The sequence below is a fragment of the Pezoporus occidentalis genome, unplaced genomic scaffold (assembly GCF_034315485.1).
Source record: "Pezoporus occidentalis ecotype Australia unplaced genomic scaffold, CSIRO_AGI_Poc_V1 ctg179, whole genome shotgun sequence".
Classification (NCBI taxonomy): domain Eukaryota; kingdom Metazoa; phylum Chordata; class Aves; order Psittaciformes; family Psittacidae; genus Pezoporus; species Pezoporus occidentalis.
In genome coordinates, this window is record NW_026913629.1 from 287,726 (window position 1) to 308,915 (window position 21,190).

Genomic DNA, 21,190 nt, shown 5'->3' on the forward strand with positions numbered 1-21,190 from the left:
TGATGGATCTCTGCTGTGTGGTGCCCATCAGTGGGGGGGACCGGTCCCCACCCCTGGCTCCCCCATCCCTACATCCCCAAGCTGGGAAGGAGCCCAGTTGCTTAGCAACTGTTTAGCTTCTCCACCAGCCTCCTCATCTATTTAAAAGATATATATATATATCCTTTTATATATATATATCTGCACAGACGTAGGTATGCACAAGCAGCAGGGAGACCTCACCCAGCTCATGACCCCCCCCCCCCCTCCAGCCAGCATCCATATATTCTATATTAATTGCTTTAAAGTCTGCGAGGTGTCAAATTGTGCTGGGGCAGAAGAAAGGATGCTCTGGGCTCAGGGAAATAGGGATGAAAGGGCTGGGATGGATGTACCCAACCCCTTTTGCTGGCCCTTCCTATGGACAGGATCCCCGCCGGCTCGGGGCTGGGATGCAGCTCTAATGAGCCCCAGAACCAGTTACACTTTTACAGCCAGATTTGCCTTTTTTAGGCCTTTCTCAGAGGTCTGACTCATGGGTTTTGGCTCTCGGAAGGCAGCTCCGCAGAAGGTCAGCCCAATTCATGGCAGCGACACTGGACTTTTCCTCCTTGCAGTGCTGGCCCGGTGTTCAGAGGATGCTGCTGCCTTGCTGTGATGTTCCGGCACTTTTAGTCATGGTAAAAAGAGCCTTTCTCCCAGCTGTTCCCATGGAAGCAGCCTGGAATGGGGCTGTCAATGCTTGGGAGACAGGGTGATGATTTCAGTAAGTGGTGGTGTGCCCTGAGGAGACCCTGGCGGGCAGGGGAACCATGGGGACCACTCCTCCCACCCTCTCTGGTGGTGCTGGAGCATCTTCACCTCCACTGGGCTGTCCGCTGCTTGTTGGGACTGAGCTCTGGCACGCTCAGTGCATGAGTGGTCCAGGGAGCCGCATCCCGTGCTCACATCCCTGCACCCTGTGCCTGCATCCCTGCATCCCGTGCCTGCATCCCTGCATCCCGTGCCCACATCCCCGTCTTGCCATCACCCTGATGCAGCTGGATGTGGTGAGAATTAATGGAGCACCGGCCGGAGGCAGCTTTAATTAGAGCCGAGGCGAGGAGGGGGGAGGATGCCCGGCACCGCTGTGGCCTTTCCTCACCGAGGGGATGATGCCGGGAGAGCATCCAGGCACCGCTCCCACCGGGAATGTGGCTTCATCTGCATTATGGCATGGCAGGGCCCTGCGGCGGCAGTGGGCAGGGGTGGGGGGCAGCTGCCTCCAGCACAGCCCCATGCCTGGGGTGCTGTGGGCATGGGCCAGGAGCTGAGTGAGCGGTGCCCGTGGGGGATTTGAGCAGAGGCAGCTGGGAAGGGGTTTGTTTCTGGGCTGGAAAATGAAAGGGAAAAGGCAGTTTGGGGGAAATAACACTTTTTTGGCTCATTTTCCTTGTTTTCTTCTTTCCTTTCCGGCTGGAGCTCCACAACCCCTGCATCAAAGCCCAGGCTGGGATATGGGGACAGCCACATCCCAGGGACACCCTTAAGGGTCCCAGCCTGTAGGGAGGGGGCTTGGTTTAAAGCTTGGCTGGAAGCCAGGATGGTGAGGCTGGTCCTGGCACCCCACACTAGTGGGGCCTGTCCTGGCTGTGTATCAAGGGCACAGCACTGTGTGTCTGTCCCAGCTTCCATGGGCTGGGAATGCTGGTGCTCGGGTGTGGAGGACCCTGGGTGCAGTTCAGCATGGAGAGACCCAGTGTGATGGTCCTGGTGTTTGGGGTGAGGCATGGGATGGGGTGGAGAAGGAGGAGGATGAGGATGGAGAATAGGATTGATGATGGAGGATTGAGGGTGGAGAAGGAGGATGGGGATGAGGATGGATATGCATATGGAGATGGAGGATGGGTATACGTATGAAGGATGGATATGGAGGACGTGGATGAGAATGAGGATGACGATAGAGGATGAGGATGGAGGATGGGGAAGGAGCAGCTCTGAACATTTCCCAAAGCTCTAATGCAGGCAGCAGAAAGCACCTGTGAGCTGAAATGCCTTTTTGCCCTCCCCAAGCCTCCTGGCATGTGGAGTGCCAGCAGGGAAGATTGGGATCCCAAAGCACGTGGATGAATGGCTCTGCAAAATGGGAAGAGGGGGATTTGCTTGGGAGTTTCCCCAGCCCCTCCAGCCCATGGGTTTGAGCCCTTCTGGGGAGCACTAAGGGGACTTGGGTTGTGGGGCTGTTTCTGGCCACATGCTGCAGCCTTTAGCATGGGAGCACAGCGCAGCTCCTCTCCCTCTCGGATGCACAGGGCAGTGGTTTCCAGGGCTGGATGATCTGTGGGTAATTACTGCAGATAGATAATGAAATATTTAACCATCATCTTCATTACCGGGGGTAGCGCTGAGCAAGGAGGGAGCTGCTGCTGGTGGGGCAGGGCTGTGCCTGCACTGATGGGTCTGGCACTGGGTTTGGTGCTGGGGCGAGGTGGCAGAGCCGGGCGGTCATTGTGTGGTGGCCAGTGGATGGAGGTTGCGGTGGTGATGACCACAGTGTCCCCAGGCTGTCCCTTGTGGGTGCAGAGCATCACTGGGGGTCTCCTTTGGGGACAGGGAAGGCACAGAAGTCATCATGGGGCACTTGGGCTCCTTCTGCCCCCATTGTGACCAGGGACCGGCTCCGTTTCCCACCCAGGGCTGTGCTGCTGGCAGCTGCAGCAGGGTTGAGGATGGGTTTTCTCCTCTTTTGTCTTCCTGCTCATGCTGTGGCTGAGGCCTCTGGAATCAGCTCTCCCTGTGGATATTGCTCACGGCTGAGGAGACACCGGGATGCAGTGCGGTGTCCATCCCCGGCTGCAGCAGGATAGCTCCAACCGCATCCTTTTCATGGATACAGGGAGCATTTCCCAATGGGATCTGCCTGTCTCCCGCACCAGGCAGGTACCCATCCATCTGCCGGGTTATCTCACATGCTCCTCCATCTACCTGCCCAGCTGCGTATCCCACATGCTCGCAAGGCTTTGCAGCAGTGAATTTACCCACTGCCAGGCTCAGGATAATATTACTTCCCACTGGGGAAAAGCAAGCAGAGGCTGCTGTGGAAAGCATCCTTTCCTTCCTTCTCTCCTCCTCTGAGCCATTCAGTGGATAGAGGTTTCCCAGGGGGAGCTTCCCCCATTCCCTTCCTGGTTTATGGCTTCATGCCCTGATGAAAGAGGAAGAGGGGCCCCTAAACCCTGTTATTCTGCAGCATCCCTCCTATCTGTGGCCCAGGGCAGCTCCTCTCTGTGGGGTGTCGTAGGGCTTGAAATGTGGGTGCTGCCCCATTGCTGCAGGCAATGGAGCACTGAGGGACCCTCTGGGTATTCCAATGGCTCCTGTCCCATCGGCAGTGTGTCCCACTGCCTGCTCCTCCATGCCTTTATGGGAATAAACGGCTGCTGGTCCTCTGCATGGAAATCATGGGGAGAAGAGGGAAGAATAAAGGCTTGTCATTAAGCAGTCAGCTCCTGTCCTCCCCGGGCAGGCTCGGCAGCACATAGATGAGTGCATGGGGCAGGAGGTGGCAGCGGGGAAGCCGGGGTTGTCCCTTGGGGATGCCATGGTGGGGGAGCTGCCTTCCCGCCCGGCTGGACCCGTGGGGAGGGAGCTGAGGTTTCTTCTCCTCTCAAAGAGCAGAGAAACATCCTCGAAGCCTCCCATGGCAATCTGGGATCTCCCTGTTTCCCCAGGCCAGTGTTCAGCCCCATCCTCTGGCAGAGTGTATCCAACACCCTTGGTGTCATGGGCAAGGCCTGCCTGCTTCCCACATAGGAAACAACATGCAGGCAACATCCATCCTTTCCGGCAGGATCCCTGGGGTGGAAACACCCCAGAGAAGTGGCTGCTGGCAAAAGCTGCGTCTCCAAGCCCAAACCCAGGTTGGAGAGCTGCTCTGCCTTCACCCGTTTCTCTTTGTGTAGGACTCAGAAGGAGATGCAATTGTAGGAGCCCCTGGTTAGAGCCCATGCAACCCGGCTGCTGGCCATTAAGTCAGCGCATCTCCATTGGGAGCATCCCATGCTGGGATGAGAGGGACAGTGCTTTGTGCAGGGGAGCACCACGGGATGGGGAGGCTGAGGAACGAGTGCTTACATGTGTGCTGGTGGCCTGAGGTGGCTGTGACAGGGCTGTGGCTGTCTGCTTGGTCCAGGAGATGCGGGAGCATCTCCTCCCGCAGGCTCAGGAGCATCACCCGGAGCCTCAGCGCTGCTCGGAACAGTTGTCCTTTTCCAAGGGTCTATTTTGGGAGCCAAGTGAGGAGGAGGCAGGGACACGTGAATGTGGAAGAGCAGGAGCCAGTGGGAAGTCTCAACTCCTCTTGCAGCCAGCACTGATGTGCCAGAGGGTGCCAGGCCATTGCCAGAGGGCATCTGCAGGCGCTTGGTGGCTGGTGCAGGCATTCGGTTGGACCATAACTGCATCCACACTAACCAGTGCAGCGGGGGGATGCAAGGGGATACCTGACCTTTGGTTTCCTTCCCCTTGCTGGATGGGGACAGTGCCTGGGGGTGTCCTCAGAGGGCTGTGGGTGTGAATGCCTGTCCCTGCTCCACACCACACCGGCTGATGTTGTCCATAGGGCTTGGAGGGTCCCTGCCTGTCTGTCCTGATGCTACCCTATGGTTCTGAGTGCTGTAGACCCACGCTCTGCCAGGCTTTCCCTGGTATGAGCCTGGTGCAGAGCATCCTCCTTCCCTTCCCGTGGTGATGACAATAACCCCACTTGCTTTGCAGGTGGGAAAACAGAGGCACTCGGGAAAAGGGGCAGGAAGGGCACTGGCAGAAGACCCACATCCCTGCATCGCTGTGCCCATCATCCTGCTGCACCTACATCCCCTGTGGGACAAACTTTGCCTTCAGGTCCTGGCTAGGTCCTTGTGCCATCATGGGCTGAGAGGGAAACCGAGGCAGGGACTGACCCCGGCTCTCTCTGTCCCTACAGGCAGTGCTGGTGGCGAGGCCACCCGCACCAGCATGGCTCTGTACAACAACGGGGCCGAAGTGCCTTCACCCCAGGAAGCTTCCAATGGCTTCTCACAGCCCGGAGCCTCGGGAACGTGGCACAAGGGTGAGGAGGAGGCGCGCCTGGCAGAGCCCCCCCTCGTGAAGAAGGCTCACAGGGAGATCCTGGACCATGAGCGCAAGCGGCGCGTGGAGCTCAAGTGCATGGAGCTGCAGGAGATGATGGAGGAGCAGGGGTGAGTGCCGGGGGATTGGGGCCGGGCCGGAGGTGGAGCCCATGGCTTGGGGTTCGTTCATGGCACCTCATTCTCCCCGCTTTGTCCTCTCTCTGTCTGATGTGGCAGATGTCCCCTGGTCCAAGTATAGAAGCATAGAATGGTTTGGGTTGGGAAGGACCTTAGGATCATCCAGTTCCAACCCCGTGCCGTGGGCAGGGACACCTCACACCAGACCATGCCCCCCAAATCCCTGTTAAAATCCACTTGCTGGGGAATCAGACGGCCTTGGGGTGGACTGGTGGGTTGGTTGGGAAGGTAAATGCCTCCAAGAGATGCAGACCTGGGAGTGCATCCACACACAGGTTGGAGGCTGGCTCCGGCTCCTCCAATTGGAAATACAGGCTTCCAGCTCACTGTCCTGGGAAAGCCAAGGCAGGAAGGAGGACCAAGTTGCTCGTGGCTATGAAAGCCATCAGTGCCACCCAGCCCTGGGATGGGATATCTCTGTGTCTTGTACTGAGGAGATGAAGGAGAGCTGGGGTTTAGTGCCTGGTGAGGCTGTTTTGGTGCTTCAGTTTGCCCTTCCTTCTTTTCTACCCCTAGTTATGGGGCGAGAGCATCCCCCCATCCTGCCATAGGCACTGTGAGCTGCTTTGCTTCCATGGGGAAGTAAAGGACTGGGGAAGTTTAGATTGGATATAAGGAGGAAATTCTTTCCTGTTAGGGTGGTGAGGCACTGGAATGGGTTGCCCAGGGAGGTTGTGAATGCTCCATCCCTGGCAGTGTTCAAGGCCATGTTGGACAGAGCCTTGGGTGCCATGGTTTAGGGTGAGGTGTCCCTGCTCATGGCAGGGGGGTTGGAACTGGATGATCTCAAGGTCCTTTCCAACCCAATCCATTCCATGATTCTATGAAAACCCATAGGGCTGGAGCTCATCCCTGCCTTTGGGTGCAGATGGAAATGGGGGACCAGCGAGGAGACCCCCATCCCCACTGCACCCACGGCTGCTCCAGAGCTCCAGCACCAGCCCAGCAGCCTGATCCCCCCCGTGACAGCTCACTAAAGCCTGATGGATGGAGGAAATTCTCCGGCACACACAGACTGGTATCAGCTGGGGAGGAGGAAAATGGATTGAGGGAAGGCTTCGCCAAGGCTTTCATTAAGAGCACAAGCATGACCTAGAATTAAATTGTCTCACACAGGCTGGAATAATGAGGGTGCCTAATTTGTCATTATGGAAATAAATAAGGCTGACCTGGCACTTTGGGGAGCCTCCTGCCGGGTTCCTGTGCCCTACTAGGGATCTTACTACTAGTAGTACCGTCAGTGCTATGGGTAATAGCGATGCTGCACCCGCTATTGTTGTTATTGCTGTAATTGCCTTTGCTATTATTAAGGCTATTAATAACAGTGATGACGATGATACGCTGAAATGATAAGATAATTACAGTCATCATCTTGGTCAACCTGGTTAATCCTGCTTCCTGCTCTTCCCCTCCACACAGGGGCTCTCTGGGGGGGGGTCCATGGAAGCACTGAGGTTTCTACCAGGGCTGGGAGCTGCATCCTGGCTATGGCCTCAGGGGAGTCACTGGGGAGGGATGAGCGGGCACGACAGCAGAGGTTTAGCAGGGATTTAAGCAATCCCTTGTTTCCATACATGTGGATGGCTCCTCCTGCCTGCGCTGCTGCTTGCTCCGGGCTCCCCATGCTGTTATTCCCTGCCTGCAGGCTGGGTTCTTGTCCAGAATCAGGCGTCAGCGGATTTTCATCCTTTCCCAATCCCATTCTATGTGTTAAATGTCAACATAACCCCCCTCCAATGGGGTTATAAGCAGCACCGTGGGGTTGTAGGAGTGAAGGAGCTGGTGCTCCTGCATCCAATGCAGCATCACTGGGTGCAGGGGGTTCCTCGCCTTGGCCTTGTCCCCTGCAGGCCCATCTGTCACCTCCTGTTTGGCCTCGTGTCCCCCCTCGGAGAGCATTGGCTGCATTTGTAATGTGCTGCAGTGATGCTCATCTTCCCGGGCAGACATCTTCCTGCTGCTGCTGCTGCTGGCTCAGGTCCATGGGGTGGACAGGGATGGGGGCTCTGTTGCTCTCCCCAGCTGGGTGCACTGCTGTTGGTGGCACAGTGCAGGGCAGCATATGGGGGTGCTGCCCTGTTTTGGGGTCCCCTTCCATGTGCATGCAGGGTGCAAGGTGAGGGGAAGCAGCCTCGGGGCCCTCCTGCACTCAGTCTCGCCTGGCTGGGGAATTAATGAGCCCTTGAGTGCAAATGAGCTTGTTAATATTAATTGCCCTCTCCTCACTGTTACCTCCATGGGCACTGAGGGGGGGTGCGTGCTGCCATGTGCCCCTCTGCACCCGTGGCACCCGAGGACATCCATGGCACTGTGAGGGGCATCTCTGTCCCTCATGGGCTCTGTGATGTGCCAACACTGGGGACCACAGGGCTTGCCCAGGCTGTGGTACCCAGTTTTCTGGCCTCATCGGCAGTGATGCTGATGGAACAGGATAGTGAGGATTGGCCATGAGCACTGCCTGTGGATCATGAGGACAGGCACACACAGAGACCCCTTCCCTCCCAGTGGGTGACATGGGGTCCCTCTCCCTTTAGCCTGTCCCCACAGATGATGCTGGGCGCACCGTGCATCCTATAGGGATGCAGGTCGGGGAGGATGCTCCGGTGCCCTTGTACTGCTGCGGGATGCGGCACAGCACTGCCTGCCCAGGGCTGTCACTGGTCCCTCCAGGGGACACCTCGGGGATGGCTGAGCACCGTGGTTTGATGCCAGGGACAAAGTGATTGGTGTCTGTCATTAATAACCCTGCAGTGGCCTGAGTCAGCGGTTGGTGTTAGCGCAGAGCTGGCTCAGCTGCCAGGGATAAGAAAAGAGGCTTGTGAAGGGATGCAGGCACACGGAGGGAGCCCTGGCATCACTGGCACTGCTGGGGACATGCCCTGAGGCCTGGGGCAGAATGGCAACCTCATGGTCCCCCTCTTCTTTACCCCTTCCTGATGTCCCTTCCTCTGCCAAGAACTGCTGGGAGGAGCAGGCAGGAGAAGGAAGGGTAATAGGGATTAGTGGACATGGCAGTGCTGGGGTAATGGTTGGACTTGATGATCCTAAAGGTCTTTTCCAACCTGGTTGATGCTTTGATTCTATGGAGAGTGGTAGCAGGGGATCAAGCTCAGAGGGACCTGCTCTTCTCCGGGCCCTGATGACTGTCACCATGACACCTCTTCTGGGCAGCCACATGTTGCTTCCAAAGGTATAGAGGTCCTCAGCAGGTCCCTGGGGAGCCCACGCTCCAACCACAGCAGCTCTGACCACGTCTTTGCCCATCCAGGTACTCCGAAGAGGAGATCCGGCAGAAAGTGGGGACCTTTCGGCAGATGCTGATGGAGAAGGAAGGGGTGCTCACCAGGGAGGACCAGCACGGGCGCCAAATGTAAGTGAGGCAGCTCCAAGCTGGCCAGTTGGTGTCTCCTTCCCATCCTTCATCCCAGAGAGGCACATCCCAGATTGCCTTCAAGTGGATTGGAGTGGTGGATACATTGGGTGGATTGATACAGAGAGGGTATATATAGGGATGACTGGACAGATTGATGGACATAGGGAAGGTATATAGGGATGGATGGATGGATGGATGGATGGATGGATGGATGGATGGATGGACGGACGGATGGTTGGATGGACGGATGGATGGATGGATGGAAGGATGGATGGATGGATGGATGGATGGAGGATGGATGGATGGAGGGAGGGATGAATGGATGGCATGGATGGATGGATGGATGGATGGATGGATGGATGGATGGATCCTTGGATCCAACCCTATGGATGGATGGATGGATGGATGGATGGATGGACGGATGGATAGATGGGTCGATGGATGGATGGATGGATAGATGGGTCGATGGATAGATGGGTCGATGGATGGATGGAGGGAGGGAGGGAGGGAGGGAGGGAGGGATGCATGGATTAATGGATGGATGGCATTGGAACTAGATGATCTTAAGCTCCTTTCCAACCCTAACAATTGGATGGTTGGATGGATGGATGGATGGATGGATGGTTGGATGGATGGATGGATGGATGGATGGATGGATAGATGAATGGATGGATGGATGAACGGATGGATGGATGGATGGATGGATGGATGGATGGATGGATGGATGGATGGATGGATGGATGCATGGATTAATGGATGGATGGCATTGGAACTAGATGATCTTAAGGTCCTTTCCAACCCTAACTATTCTATGAGTCTATGATTCTATGATGGATGGATGGATGGATGGATGGATGGATGGATGGATGGATGCATGACAGGTTGGTTGATTTGATGATTGGTTGGTTGGTTGGAGGCAGGGTTTGCTCTCTCAGGCCATATCCTACCTCTGGAGAGATTAAAGGTTGTCCTGCATTGGTCTTTTGGAGCTCTCATGGTGCTGTACAGAGGCCAGCATTGCAATGCTCCTCTCCCAGATGATGAAACCAAGGCGCAGAAGGTCTCAATGCTTGGCCCATCCCAGCAGCCAGTGGCAGAGACCAAGCAGCGGGGTTGCTGTGCTTCACCTCTGCCTGCTCCTGAATCTTTGGGTGACTTCTCCTCTCCCTGGGGCTGAAACCATAGCTTCTGCCTCCAGCCAGGCGAGGGCACCAGCTTCCTGCCTTGCTCTTAACTCCATGGTGATGGTTCACCAGGCTGGTTTGTAACCCTAGGAAGATTAGTGTTAGCAATCATAATAATTTCTGATTATAAAAATCATCATAAATTACAGTAATAATAATTATTTATTATAATAATCATTAATAACAGTAACAATCATTATTGATTATAATAATAATCATTAATAACAGTAATCATTTCCACTGCAAGGGGCCCAGGCTGGAGAGGCTGGGCTTGAGTCTGCTTCTCACCTAGAACCTGTGTCTCTATCAGGCTGGTGTGACCCCAGGAAGCCTCATGGAAGAAGCTTCTCCAAGAGGCTCCTGCCCTATTCCTCTGCCTCCCAATTCCTCTGGGGGGCTCGGGGCTCAGGTGAGGAGTCCAAAGCAGCTCATCTAGCACTGGACACACGTCACCCGCTGCTCCTGACCCGTGCAGGGCTGTCCCCAAGCCTCACGGGGGTCTGCCCTGTGCTCGGTGATGATTTATCTGCACGATGCTTAATGGCCCAGGCAGCGCGGCTGGCCCGGCGCGCACCATCCATCAGCCTGGAAACCAGGTCACTTGGGACAGGAATAGATGCTGCAGGTTCACTGAATATTAATGCTTCATTAGGGGCAGGAAATCAGGGCAAGGCGGGGGGGGGAGGCAGGGAAGCCGTGGTGGAAGGGAAAGCCTTCCTCCCACTGCTCCACCAGCGCCCAGGCAGGAAGGGGCATCCCTAGCCTGGGATGGGGCACATCTGGATGGTGCTGGGGCAGCACAAAGCATCCAGGGTCCTCCTCCAAGCAGGAAAAAAGCAAGGCATGGGGAAAACAACCTGCCCGGGTCATGGAGCATCAATCCCGAGGTGTTAACAAGTGGCCTTTGCCTGTGGGGCAGCAGCCATCGCCAGGGCATCTTCTCAGCCAGGCTCATTAGGGCTGGTGCTGTAAGGAGCACATAGGGAAGCCAGAGGTGGGTTAAGGTTACCCAAGCAGCCCTGGCTGTCATCTCTGTGGCCTTGCTTTTGTGAAAGGAAGGGTAATCATTAAAGATTAGCCCAGGGGCTATAAATAATAGTGCTGAGCTGGAAGGAGCAGCCTCAAAGCAGAGGGCTGCTTGGGGGAGAGTGAAGCTGGATGTGCTTAGAGGCAGGTAGGAGCTGGGTCCAAGGGAGGTGGCTCTATCAGACACAGGGATCTGAGCTGCTGAAGGCCCCTACTAAGGGCTGTCCTGATTACAAAAGGTTGAAGAGGTTGGACAAGGGAGTTAAATAAACCTTAAATAAAGAGCCCCAGCCCTTGTATTGGCTGGGACTGTACCCAGCAAAGCATCTCATGGGCTCGTCCTCGTCCAGGGCCTCTGTGGATGATCACAGCTCAGTCGCTGGCTGCTGGGACCATGACTCTGAACCAGCTGGTCCTGTTTCAAACAGCTCAGCATCATCTGCAACCCCCCCCCCCCCAGGGGAAACTGAGGCACCCAGCAGGGCCGTGGCCACCTGAGTCCCTGGCTTGTTCCCTGTGTTTCCATCTCCTATCCCTGTGCATGCACAGCCTGGCCCCCAAGGAATAGCTGCTTGGTGGGCAGGCTGGTGGGACTGCAAGCAGACAGGAGAGAGGAGGGATAATTGGGGCAGCAGCAGCCTGTCTTGAGCCGCTGAGCACAGCTAATGGGTGAGATGCTGGCAGCAGGCTCAGGCGCGGAGCTCTGCCTGCTCACGGACCGGAGTCCAACAGGGAATTATCCCTGCTCCCTCCTTCCTTTTCTCCCCTGTCCCATGCTTGGGTGAGTGGCTGAAAGGCTGCTTCTGCCCTTGGGGCATGGCCGGAGCAGGAGTCACTTGGAAACGACCCAGGATGCCATGGCTGCGGCAGAGGAGGGAGCCCGAGACCCGCTTGAGCGATCGTCTGTGGTCAGGAGGAGGAGGACTCGCTTGTAGTTCTGGTCCAAACCACTTTTAATTGGGTTCAAGAGCCCAGGGCCTGCCTGTGGCCAGGGATGCCAATGTGCTGCACTCAGATCTGCTGTCTGGGGATGGGAGCATCCCTCGGCTCAGCCATAGACACTGGTCAGGCTGCCAAGGGACCAGTGCTGTGAGGCTGCCCTTATCCACCAGCATTCCCTGCCATACGCCTCCCAATGGGAAGGATGGAGGAGCTCTCATTGGTTCCCAAGGGCAAATCTCCCTTGGGAAGCAAGTGCCTGGGCTGGTGGGAAGCCAGCACCCTCCAAGGCATCCGTTATGGTTCCCTCATGGAATGGCCACATCCTGTGTGAGATGTCCTGCAGCCCCCAGGAACAGCAACAAACAAGAGGCTCCTTGATGCTGATGGCAGAGGAGGAGCAAGGAGGTGTGGGCAGCAGGGAGGGTCTGGGCAGGGACTCCTGCATCCCTCCTGCCTGTGGTCCAGCTGCCGGGCCTCTGCCTGCAGCCCTGCAGCCAATGGCAACCTCCTGATGGTTTCCATGGCAGCGGGGAAAATTAATGCTGATGGAGTCCCTCAGGAGGGAGAGGAGACCCTGATGGCCCTAGGGCTGATGTGCTCCCACCTCACCTCACCTACCCAGGGGGGAAATCACCCATCACCTCCTGGAGCTCTGCTGCCGAGCCAGCAGCACACTGGGGTGCTGGCCTCAAAGCCTGGATCATCCCGGACAGCTCCTGGATAATCACCTGAATTCCCCAAGCCTCCTGCAGCTCCTCTCAGCCTGATCCTTCCCCATCACCTACCTGGGCTGACTCCAGCCTCCTGCCCAGCCCTGGCGCTTGGGTGATGCCAAAAGGGGCTCTGAATGATGCTGAGGCCAGATCCCAGTGACCCATATCCCATCGTATCCCTGTGCCAGCCCAGCAGGGATTTCTGCAGCAACAGGAGCCCCAGGAACACCCCCACCACGGAGCTTTGCTGCGTGTGGACCTCAAGGGACCTGACCAAGGGATTCTACGGCGGAGGGGATATCCCAGGCTTCCCTCCAGCATCTCCAGTGGGACGTGGGGAACGGGGATCCCTGGATTAACGCCGTGCTTCCTCCTTTGGCAGCGTGATAGAAAACCACCACGGCGTGGATGGGGAGGAGTACGCGGTGGAGTACCCGGACTCCGGCGAGGGCTGCCTGCTGCAGTGCGACTGCTCGGCCGAGTGCTACCACGAGGACAGCGGCCACCGCGAGTACAGGTCTGGCTGCAGCAAGCAGGGAGCGTGAGGAGCGGGTCCCCATGGGGGGCACAGAGCACAGTGGGGTGGTCCCTGCTTCCCCCCCCCCCAGCCCTGCCTGCTTTGTCCCATAGGCTGAAACGGCACTCGAGCAGCTCCACCTCTCCTCCACCCAAGAAGAAGAAGAAGAAGAAATCCGGTCACCGCCGGAGCCGGTGAGTCCCGCGTTGGCCCCATGCTCCAAGGAGGGCACCTCTCCTCCCACCTCATCTTTTCCATGGGGCAAGGCCCCCCTCCTTGAGGGGCAATGCACCAGTGATGCAACGCGTGTGTCCACACACACGCCAGTGCTATGGGGTGCATCTCCAGCCTACCCAACTGCATGCACTGGTGGGGCCTTGCCTGCTCCATGCACAGCACAGGGCAGGATTTGGCTCCTGAGGGGTGTGCCCATCCCCGGTTAGCACTGGCTGCCTGGGCAGGATGCTGTCCCTAATGTCCCTTTCTTCTCTGCCTTTCCCATGGCAGCAAAAAGAGGAAACCCGGCTCGGAGCGCAGGTAAGTGCCCACTGGGCTGGGTGGGCTTGGTTCCCCACCAGGCATGGGCTGGCCTTCCCCATCCACTGCCCCCCCTCTGAAATCCCACCGGGAATTGGCCTCATCTCCTGCAGGAGGCTGCGGAGCCCACGAGGTGGCAATGGGACACAGTGGGATTTGGGTGCTCCAGCAGAGCCTTTCTGCCAAAATCCCCTTTCCATCCCCCAAATCCCCCCAGGAAGTAACTCCCTTGTGGTGTTCCTGCATGCTGTGGGTTGTCCAGGGGAAGCAGGGTGGTGGGGAGCAGTGGGATAGGACCCTGGGCCACAGGGATGGGGAGTCTCTTGCTCCCCCATCAAGGGCACCCACTTCCCCCCCTCCAGCTGCGACAGCTCTTCACCCATCCGCAAGGAAAAGAAAAAGAAGACTGGAAAGAAACACAGACGTGATAGGTAGGATGGACACCATGGCAGGCTGGGGACACCACGGCAGGCTGGGGACACGGGGGCTGGTGGGTGGCTGCCCAGGCCCTGGGGCTGGGGTGGGATGGAGGCATGGACAGGGATGATCCTGATGGCTCTTCATGGGGCCATCACCTCCTCACAGCAGCTATCACCTGCCCCATCCAGCAGCACATCTCAGTGCCACCCCCTGCCCCATGCTCAGTGTGTTGCCTTCACCTCTACTTCCTCTTCATCCTGCAGGTCTGAGTCGGGGTCACGGAAGAAGAGAAGACACAGGTGAGAGTGATGGGAGAGACACTCCACTGCCACCATTCCCACTGGGGACCCCCTGTCCCTGCCCTCCCTCTCTCCCCATCCCCTCTGCCCGCAGGGATGGACCCATAAAGCACAGTGGGTGTGAGCATGGGATGCTGAACATCCCTCACCCTTGGCCCAGGGCTGCTCTGAGTGGCTGCATGGTCCTATACAGCCCTAAATGTCCCCTAGGGGAGAAGGGGTGACACCTAAGGTGACCCCTGGCTGTTGCTGTGCTCTGTGGATGCTCTCTGCCAGCACTGCTATTTTAGGGTGAAAGAAGTAAGAAACAGGCAAAGGATGCTTTGGTGGGCAGAGGCGCTCAGAGGGGGGAAGGCAAGCAGCAGAGGTGACAACAGCTTGGAGTCTATGGATGCTGAGCAGAGCTGGTCCCCCCTTCCCACTTCCTCCCCTTTCTGCCCAGCATCACCCATGGTCCCCCCAAAGCCAGCTGCCCGCCCCCCCACATGGTTTGAAGCTTGGTGGACCCAGCTCCAGCTCAGGCAGGTCCCCCCCCATTGCTCCTCCTGCAGCCTCGGTGGCTCCGGGGGTGCTGCCCCCGTTCCCATCTCTGCGTCTTTTGGCTCTTCCCGCAGGTCCCGGAGCCCCAAGAGCAAACGGAAAGAGAAAAACAAAGAGCGCAAGAGGTGAGGGCTGGGGATGGAGGGGCCGGCGCGGTGCGGTGCCCCCCGTGCCCCCTGCCACGGCTCAGCCTGCCCCCGGCCACCCTCTCCGCAGGTCCCGCAGCGAGTCCCCGGCCTGGCGCTCTCACCGGCGCAGCTCCTGCAGCTCTCACAGCGCATCGCTCTCCTCCGATGGCAGCAGCTCCAAATCCCCCGGCAGGTAGGGGCAGGACCCCCGTCCCCACAGCATCCGTCGTGGGGACCCCCGTGGGGAGGAGGGCAGGGACGTGGGTCCAGAGGTGTCCCAGAGATGGGGACCCTTGTGTGGATGGAGGGGAACAGGATGGCGCTGCAGCACCTCTGGACGGCTTGGAAGCACAGTGCCCAGAGACTGGTTCAGTTTTGAACTGTAGAAAGCACAAACCACCAATTTTTATCCCGTTTCTTGCTCTGGTGAAGCCATCTCAGCCCGGGGGTGGTGCAGTGCTGGGCTCAGGGCGAGGGTGATGCCGCAGCTCACGGTGCGGGGCTCAGGGGCAGGGGTGATGCCGCAGCTCACGGTGCGGTGCTCAGGGGTGATGCTGCAGCTCACGGTGGGGTGCTCAGGGGCAGGGGTGATGCCGCAGCTCACGGTGGGGTTGCTCAGGGGTGATGCTGCAGCTCACGGTGGGGTGCTCAGGGGCAGGGGTGATGCCGCAGCTCACGGTGGGGTGCTCAGGGGCAGGGCTAACGGTGCGGTGTCCCGCAGGCTGAGCCCCAAGCGCCGGCAGGATGGTCCCAAGGGCAGCAGCGCCCGCTCCAGCCGCAGCCCGTCCTCGCCTTCGCCGCAGCGCTCGGCCTCGCCGCACCAGAACGGGCACAAGGGCAGCGCCCAGAACGGCCGGCACAGCCACGGCGCCCCGCTCCCGGAGCCCTCGGATGTACGTAGGCTTTTCTTGGATCACCGTTCGCTTCCCTCCCCTTCTCCTCCCTCCGCAGGACACCCCTACCCCTGCTCTCCTCTCTCCTCCTTCCCTGCTCCCCCCGAGCCCAGTCGGGGCACACGGGGGAGATGTGGGGTGCAGGCTCAATATATATCTCCCCCCCCCCCCCCCCCCCCCAAGCACCCATTAACCTGCCACTGGGTGCACCGTCAGCCCATCACCTCGGGGCAGGTATCGGGGCAGCCAGTAGCTCATCCCACCCCCAAAGCCACATATTGCTCTGCGGATGTCACCCCCAGGGGTGATGGATTGGCAGGACAGTGTTACCCGCTATGGTCACCACCGGGCTCAGCACCTCCCCGGGAATGGATTGAGCCCAGACAGCCAAAAAATGGGTAACGCTGGAAGATTATCTTTTCCCCACCAGCCTCAATGCTCCCCAGTGCCAGGGTGCCAGCCCCAGCACTCAGCACCCAGTGTGGGCACTGGTGTTGGGGTTTGGAGGGGGTTTTGGTGCTGGGTGCTCTGATTTTTTGAGCTCAGGGGGTCCAAGGTGGGTGAATTTGGGCCTCAGTGCCTCCAGCTCTGCCTTGGCACCCCGGGGGTCCTGGTGAAGCCTTGGCGGGGGGGGGCTACTCCCACACTGAGTGGAGGAAAGCCCTAACCCAGTGCACCCAGGGCTCCAGTCCCAGTTTAACCAGTGCGAGGAGCCTGCTTTGGCTGGTGGGGAGCTGGAGGCAGCGCTGAGCAAAGGCAGTGTGCTGGGGGAACCCCCTAATGGGGGGCACACAGGTCCCCACTCACCCCAGGCTACTTCATACCCACGGGCAAGGTCCTGCAGAGACATTCCTGCAGGGAAGCACCCTGGAAAACGGTGCCAAGAGCCCCATATTCACCCTCTTTCACCCTCCCCAGCACCCCCAGCAGCACCTCTCGGGGCACCTCTCTGCTTTCTTCTTTCCTATGGTGTGGCTGGGGTGCAAGGGGGATCACCCCATTCTCCCCCAGCATCACCCAGGCTGATGAGCTCCTTGGCTCCCTGGCACCAGCGGGGACTCTTCTCTCTCTTTCTTTCTTTCTCTCTTTCTTTCTTTCTTTCTCTTCTTTTTCTCTCTCTGGTTTCTGGTTTTTAGTTTTAGTTTTTCTTTTTAATCCCATCTGTGTTTTTCTTTAGCCTCCCATTTGACAAAAACCCAAACGGTAATATACACTTCCATTTCTTGCTCAAGCAGAAGCAGGGACGAGGGGGAGGGAAGGGCAATGAAACGTGCTTTTTTTTCCCCCTTCCCCTCCTTGTTTTAGTTTCCTTTCTCATGATTTCTTTTCTTTTCCCTTGTGATGTACAGAAATGCAAACGATATCTCTCTTATCCACTCCCCCCCCCCCCCCGTTGTCGTGTTGTTCTAGAAGTTTTTGCTTTCGTGTGTGTTAATGTGGAGAAGAAACAAACAGACAAAAAAAGCAGATGTGTTTCCTTAACTATTTACGGCCGCTGAACATCGCATTCCCATTTCCTATACCCGAACCAGGAATTTAAAAGGGAATTGAACTGAGCATCTCCACACCGCAGAGGGAGCGGGCTCACTTTGAGATCAATTTGCCCTTTTCCTCCTTAAATTGGCTGCTGCCCCACGGCCTCAGCTGCACCCTGTTGCCATGGGGGTTCTTCTCCTCCATGGCTGCAGGATGAGGCCATCGGGTGCTGGCTTATCTGCCTCCTCCACCCTGAGCATCCTGCACTTGGGTACCCACATGCTGCATCCCGGCAGGACGGGTGCTGAGCATCCCCATCCCAAAAGCTCTGGATTCAGCCTCCTCCCAGCACCCTCAGAGCTGTCGGGCGCCCCGGGGCTCTGCCTTCCCTTTTAAATCCCTGTTCCCATCTCCATCCATCCCTGCTGCCTTCCCCAGCCTTCCTCCCGGGTCTCTCCTCCTCCTCACCCACACGCACCCTCCGGCCCCTCTTTGTCACCGGTTTTCTTTGGGCCGACACAACCCAACGATCCCTCGCCGTGTCCCAGCTCCATCCATCGCCTTCCCTGCATGTTATCCGGGACTTGGCCATGTCCTAGAGAGCGAAACGCAGCCGGCTGAGAGCCACCAGCCAGCAAACCCCAGGAGCCGCCCCGCTCCGTGGCCGCAGCCTTTCCTTTGACACAGGAATTAGAGCATCATTTAAACACAGCTTCACCAAAGCACTTTGAAAGCTAACTTTGCAAGCTCTAAGCCAAGCAGGCGGGGTTAGCCGAGGGGTCTGGATCGCCGTACTAAAGAGTCCTTGTCTTTTTCCCATTCTGCCCTCCAAATGTGGAGATTATTGTTTTCTTTTTTTTATGATCGCATTCCCGTCCCTGCCAATGGCAAAGGTAGGTATTTCGTCCACCTCTGCACGTTCACTTCTGCAGATGAGCCTGTTGAAAAGCACCGTAGCTTGATTTAATGTTCTTTTCTCTTTCTTTCTGACTTTCTTTCTCTTTCTTTCTCGCCTTCTTTCTCTGTCTCTCTTTCATTTTGTCTCCTTGTTGGTGGCTATATATGACTTTGGTTTTTATTTGTATGGTTCCCCCCCAGTTAGCTGCAAAGCCATGCTCTTCTCTTCCGTTCTTTATTTATATATATCTTTCTTTTTTTGCCCTGTCCACGTACCATTATTCTCCTTTCTTCCCTCCTTTTCTCTTCCTTGTCTCCTTGTGCTGTCGGTAGAATGCATTTCTGTGTCTTTCAGCCCTCTGAATTTGTGTTCATTTCCATCCAGGGACCGAGCACGGTTGCTCTGTTTGAGTCCCCCCCCTTAAGGGCTGGGTAACGAAGGCATATGTAATTAGTGAGGAACAGGGGCCAGAACCCATGGGTGGGAGCGGCAGCAGATCCTGGCACAGGGAGTTTTGGGATGGATGGATGGATGGATGGATGGATGGATGGATGGATGGATGGGGCAAGATATGACAAATTTGGGTAATGTGTGGGTTTGGCCCTTCCTCTGGCCATGATGCGAAGAGTAAACCCAACCCAAGGAAATAGAAGGGGTCTGCAGGTCCAGCGCATCACAGTGCCCAAGGGGCAGGGGATGGCATCCCACCCCTGGCTGTCCCATCCCTATATGCCCCCAGTGTGTGTTTTCCCTTTTGGGATGGCTCTTTGCCTATTTGGATTAATTTGGGATGCTTTTACCTTTGATGCCTTCCTGCACGTCTGGGCAGGAGCTCCCTCAGCCCCAGACACAGGGTCTGCGTTGGACCCCCACATCCTGCAGCCCAAGCCCATGGCATGGCCAGCAGTGCTGAAATGGCCCCCTGAGAAAGAGGAAAACCCTGCTCTTCCTCTCCTCTTCTTCTTCCCTGCGAGGGTGCTGAGGCGCTGGCACGGGGTGCCCAGAGAAGCTGTGGCTGCCCCATCCCTGGCAGTGTTCAAGGCCAGGTTGGACACAGGGGCTTGGAGCAAGCTGCTCTAGTGGAAGGTGTCCCTGCCCGTGGCAGGGGTTGGAACTGGATGAGCTTTGAGGTCCCTTCCAGCCCAAACCAGGCTGGGTTCCTACAATCCATCTTCTCTGCTTTCATTTTTCTCTGCCCATATATGAGGCTGAGCATGAGTTCAGCTGAACACCCCCTTTCAGGGCTTCTGTATCTGTGTCCCCAAGCGCTTGCAGGGTGGTTTGTGCAATGGGCAGGACTGGCCTGGACCTATTGCAGCACCAACACCTTTTTGACAGAAAAATACCCCAAATTCCCCCATTTTGGCCCCAGCTTGCTGGCCTGCAGCTGGAGGGGTTGGCTTATCCATGGAGACAAGGAGGTGATGGGGGACATGCCACTGGTGGAGTGGGATGCTCAGAGATGCGGTGGCCTCGTGTCCCTTTTGCATCATCTGCATGGTGGTCCCCAGGGTCACACTTTCTTTTTGGGGAGAAAAGTGGCATTTCTCAGGCTTAAACAGGGGAGATTCAGGATGGATATAAGGAAGTTCCTCCTGTGAGGGTGCTGAGGCGCTGGCACAGGGCGCCCAGAGAAGCTGTGGCTGCCCCATCCCTGGCAGTGTTCAAGGCCAGGTTGGACACAGGGGCTTGGAGCAAGCTGCTCTAGTGGAAGGTGTCCCTGCCTGTGGCAGGGGTTGGAGCTGGGTGAGCTTTAAGGTCCCTTCCAACCCAAACCAGGCTGGGACTCTATGATGTAGAACACAGAGGGGTGGGCAGGAAGAGCCTTACCATTGAGGAATAGCCAACTGGGTGTGTTTGGGGTGGAGAATTGGGGTGACTGGCTCCTGCCTCAACCCCTGGACCCCATTAGATTCCCTCAGCTGGGCTCAGCACCACTCCACGCAGGATTCACCCTTCCAGGGATGCTCAGGGTCCCAGCGCTGGGCTGTGGGCAGAGTTAGGAGACCCCCAAGCCCCCCTGAGCCAGGCTTGGTCAGAGCCAGTGATGCAGGAACCGCTTCCATGGTCCATGATTGCAAAGGTGGGGAATAAAACCCAGGCAACAGCTGTGGCTTGGAGGAGCTCAGACACTTGTGTGCTGGACCCCAGGGGCTGGGTAACCCGCCCCAGCTCTCAGTGCTAGGCTGGCATGGGGCCTCAGCAGTGACCCCCTAGGAGAAGTGAGTCGGTTTGTTTTATTTCTCCTCTCTCTGTCTCTGTCTCTCCTCCTTCTCTCGCTCTTTTCTTTCTCTCTTGCATTTTTGTGAATCTAATGATGCACTTATATTGCCCCGCTTTTCCCTTCTCTTCATACCTTACCTACTAAAGGAGGAAATGCCACTTTTTTGGTAAGTGGATGTTAACCAAGAGGGACTTTAAAAAAAAAAAAAAAAAGCATATAATGGAAAAAAAAAATAAAGGAAGCAGAAAGCAAAGTCTGTGTTGAGTGCTGAGGAGGACTTAGCAGTTCCCTGCAGAGTCACAGCTAACAGCTCAATGCGTGTCCCAGGAAGAGCTCAGAGACATTCGTTTAATCTCAGTGACGAGGACATTTGTGCAGTTTTGCTTTGGTTTGGTTTCTGTTCTGGTTTCCTTTTGGTTCTGTTTCAGTTCATTTGGATGGTTTTTCTGTTGTTGTTTTTTTTTTTTTGGTTGTTTTTTTTTCCTTCTTTCTTGGTTTACTTTTGGTTTCTTTTGGCCTTCTCCCCCCTGTCCCCCTGCCCCTGCCTTGCCCTCCATTGTCACTCTGTGCCGTCCTCCTTGTTTCTTGGTTTCTTTTAAGCCAAAAGCCGTATTATCGAGTCAAACAGTATCTGAACATCTCTCTCTATCTATGTGCATGCCTCTGTGTGAGCAGACCCCCCATCACCCTCTTTGGTTCTACCCCTTCCCCTCGGCTCAGTCTGATTTACTCACCCCACCTTCCCTCCTCTCA

At 56.9% G+C, this 21,190-nt stretch overlaps 1 protein-coding gene across 2 annotated transcripts in view; it reads left to right on the forward strand.

Moving 5' to 3' along the window:
* SRRM3 (serine/arginine repetitive matrix 3) overlaps positions 1-21,190 on the forward strand; it is a 28,989-nt gene that overhangs the window by 2,419 nt on the left and 5,380 nt on the right. For both annotated transcript variants that reach the window (XM_062614883.1, XM_062614884.1), the window contains exons 2-11: positions 4,943-5,198; positions 8,536-8,637; positions 12,888-13,022; positions 13,136-13,216; positions 13,530-13,559; positions 13,922-13,990; positions 14,243-14,278; positions 14,893-14,943; positions 15,035-15,139; positions 15,668-15,839. In XM_062614883.1, coding sequence (XP_062470867.1) covers positions 4,975-5,198; positions 8,536-8,637; positions 12,888-13,022; positions 13,136-13,216; positions 13,530-13,559; positions 13,922-13,990; positions 14,243-14,278; positions 14,893-14,943; positions 15,035-15,139; positions 15,668-15,839 — 1,005 coding nt within the window. In that variant the 5' untranslated portion in view covers positions 4,943-4,974. The remainder of the gene's footprint in view (positions 1-4,942; positions 5,199-8,535; positions 8,638-12,887; positions 13,023-13,135; positions 13,217-13,529; positions 13,560-13,921; positions 13,991-14,242; positions 14,279-14,892; positions 14,944-15,034; positions 15,140-15,667; positions 15,840-21,190) is intronic.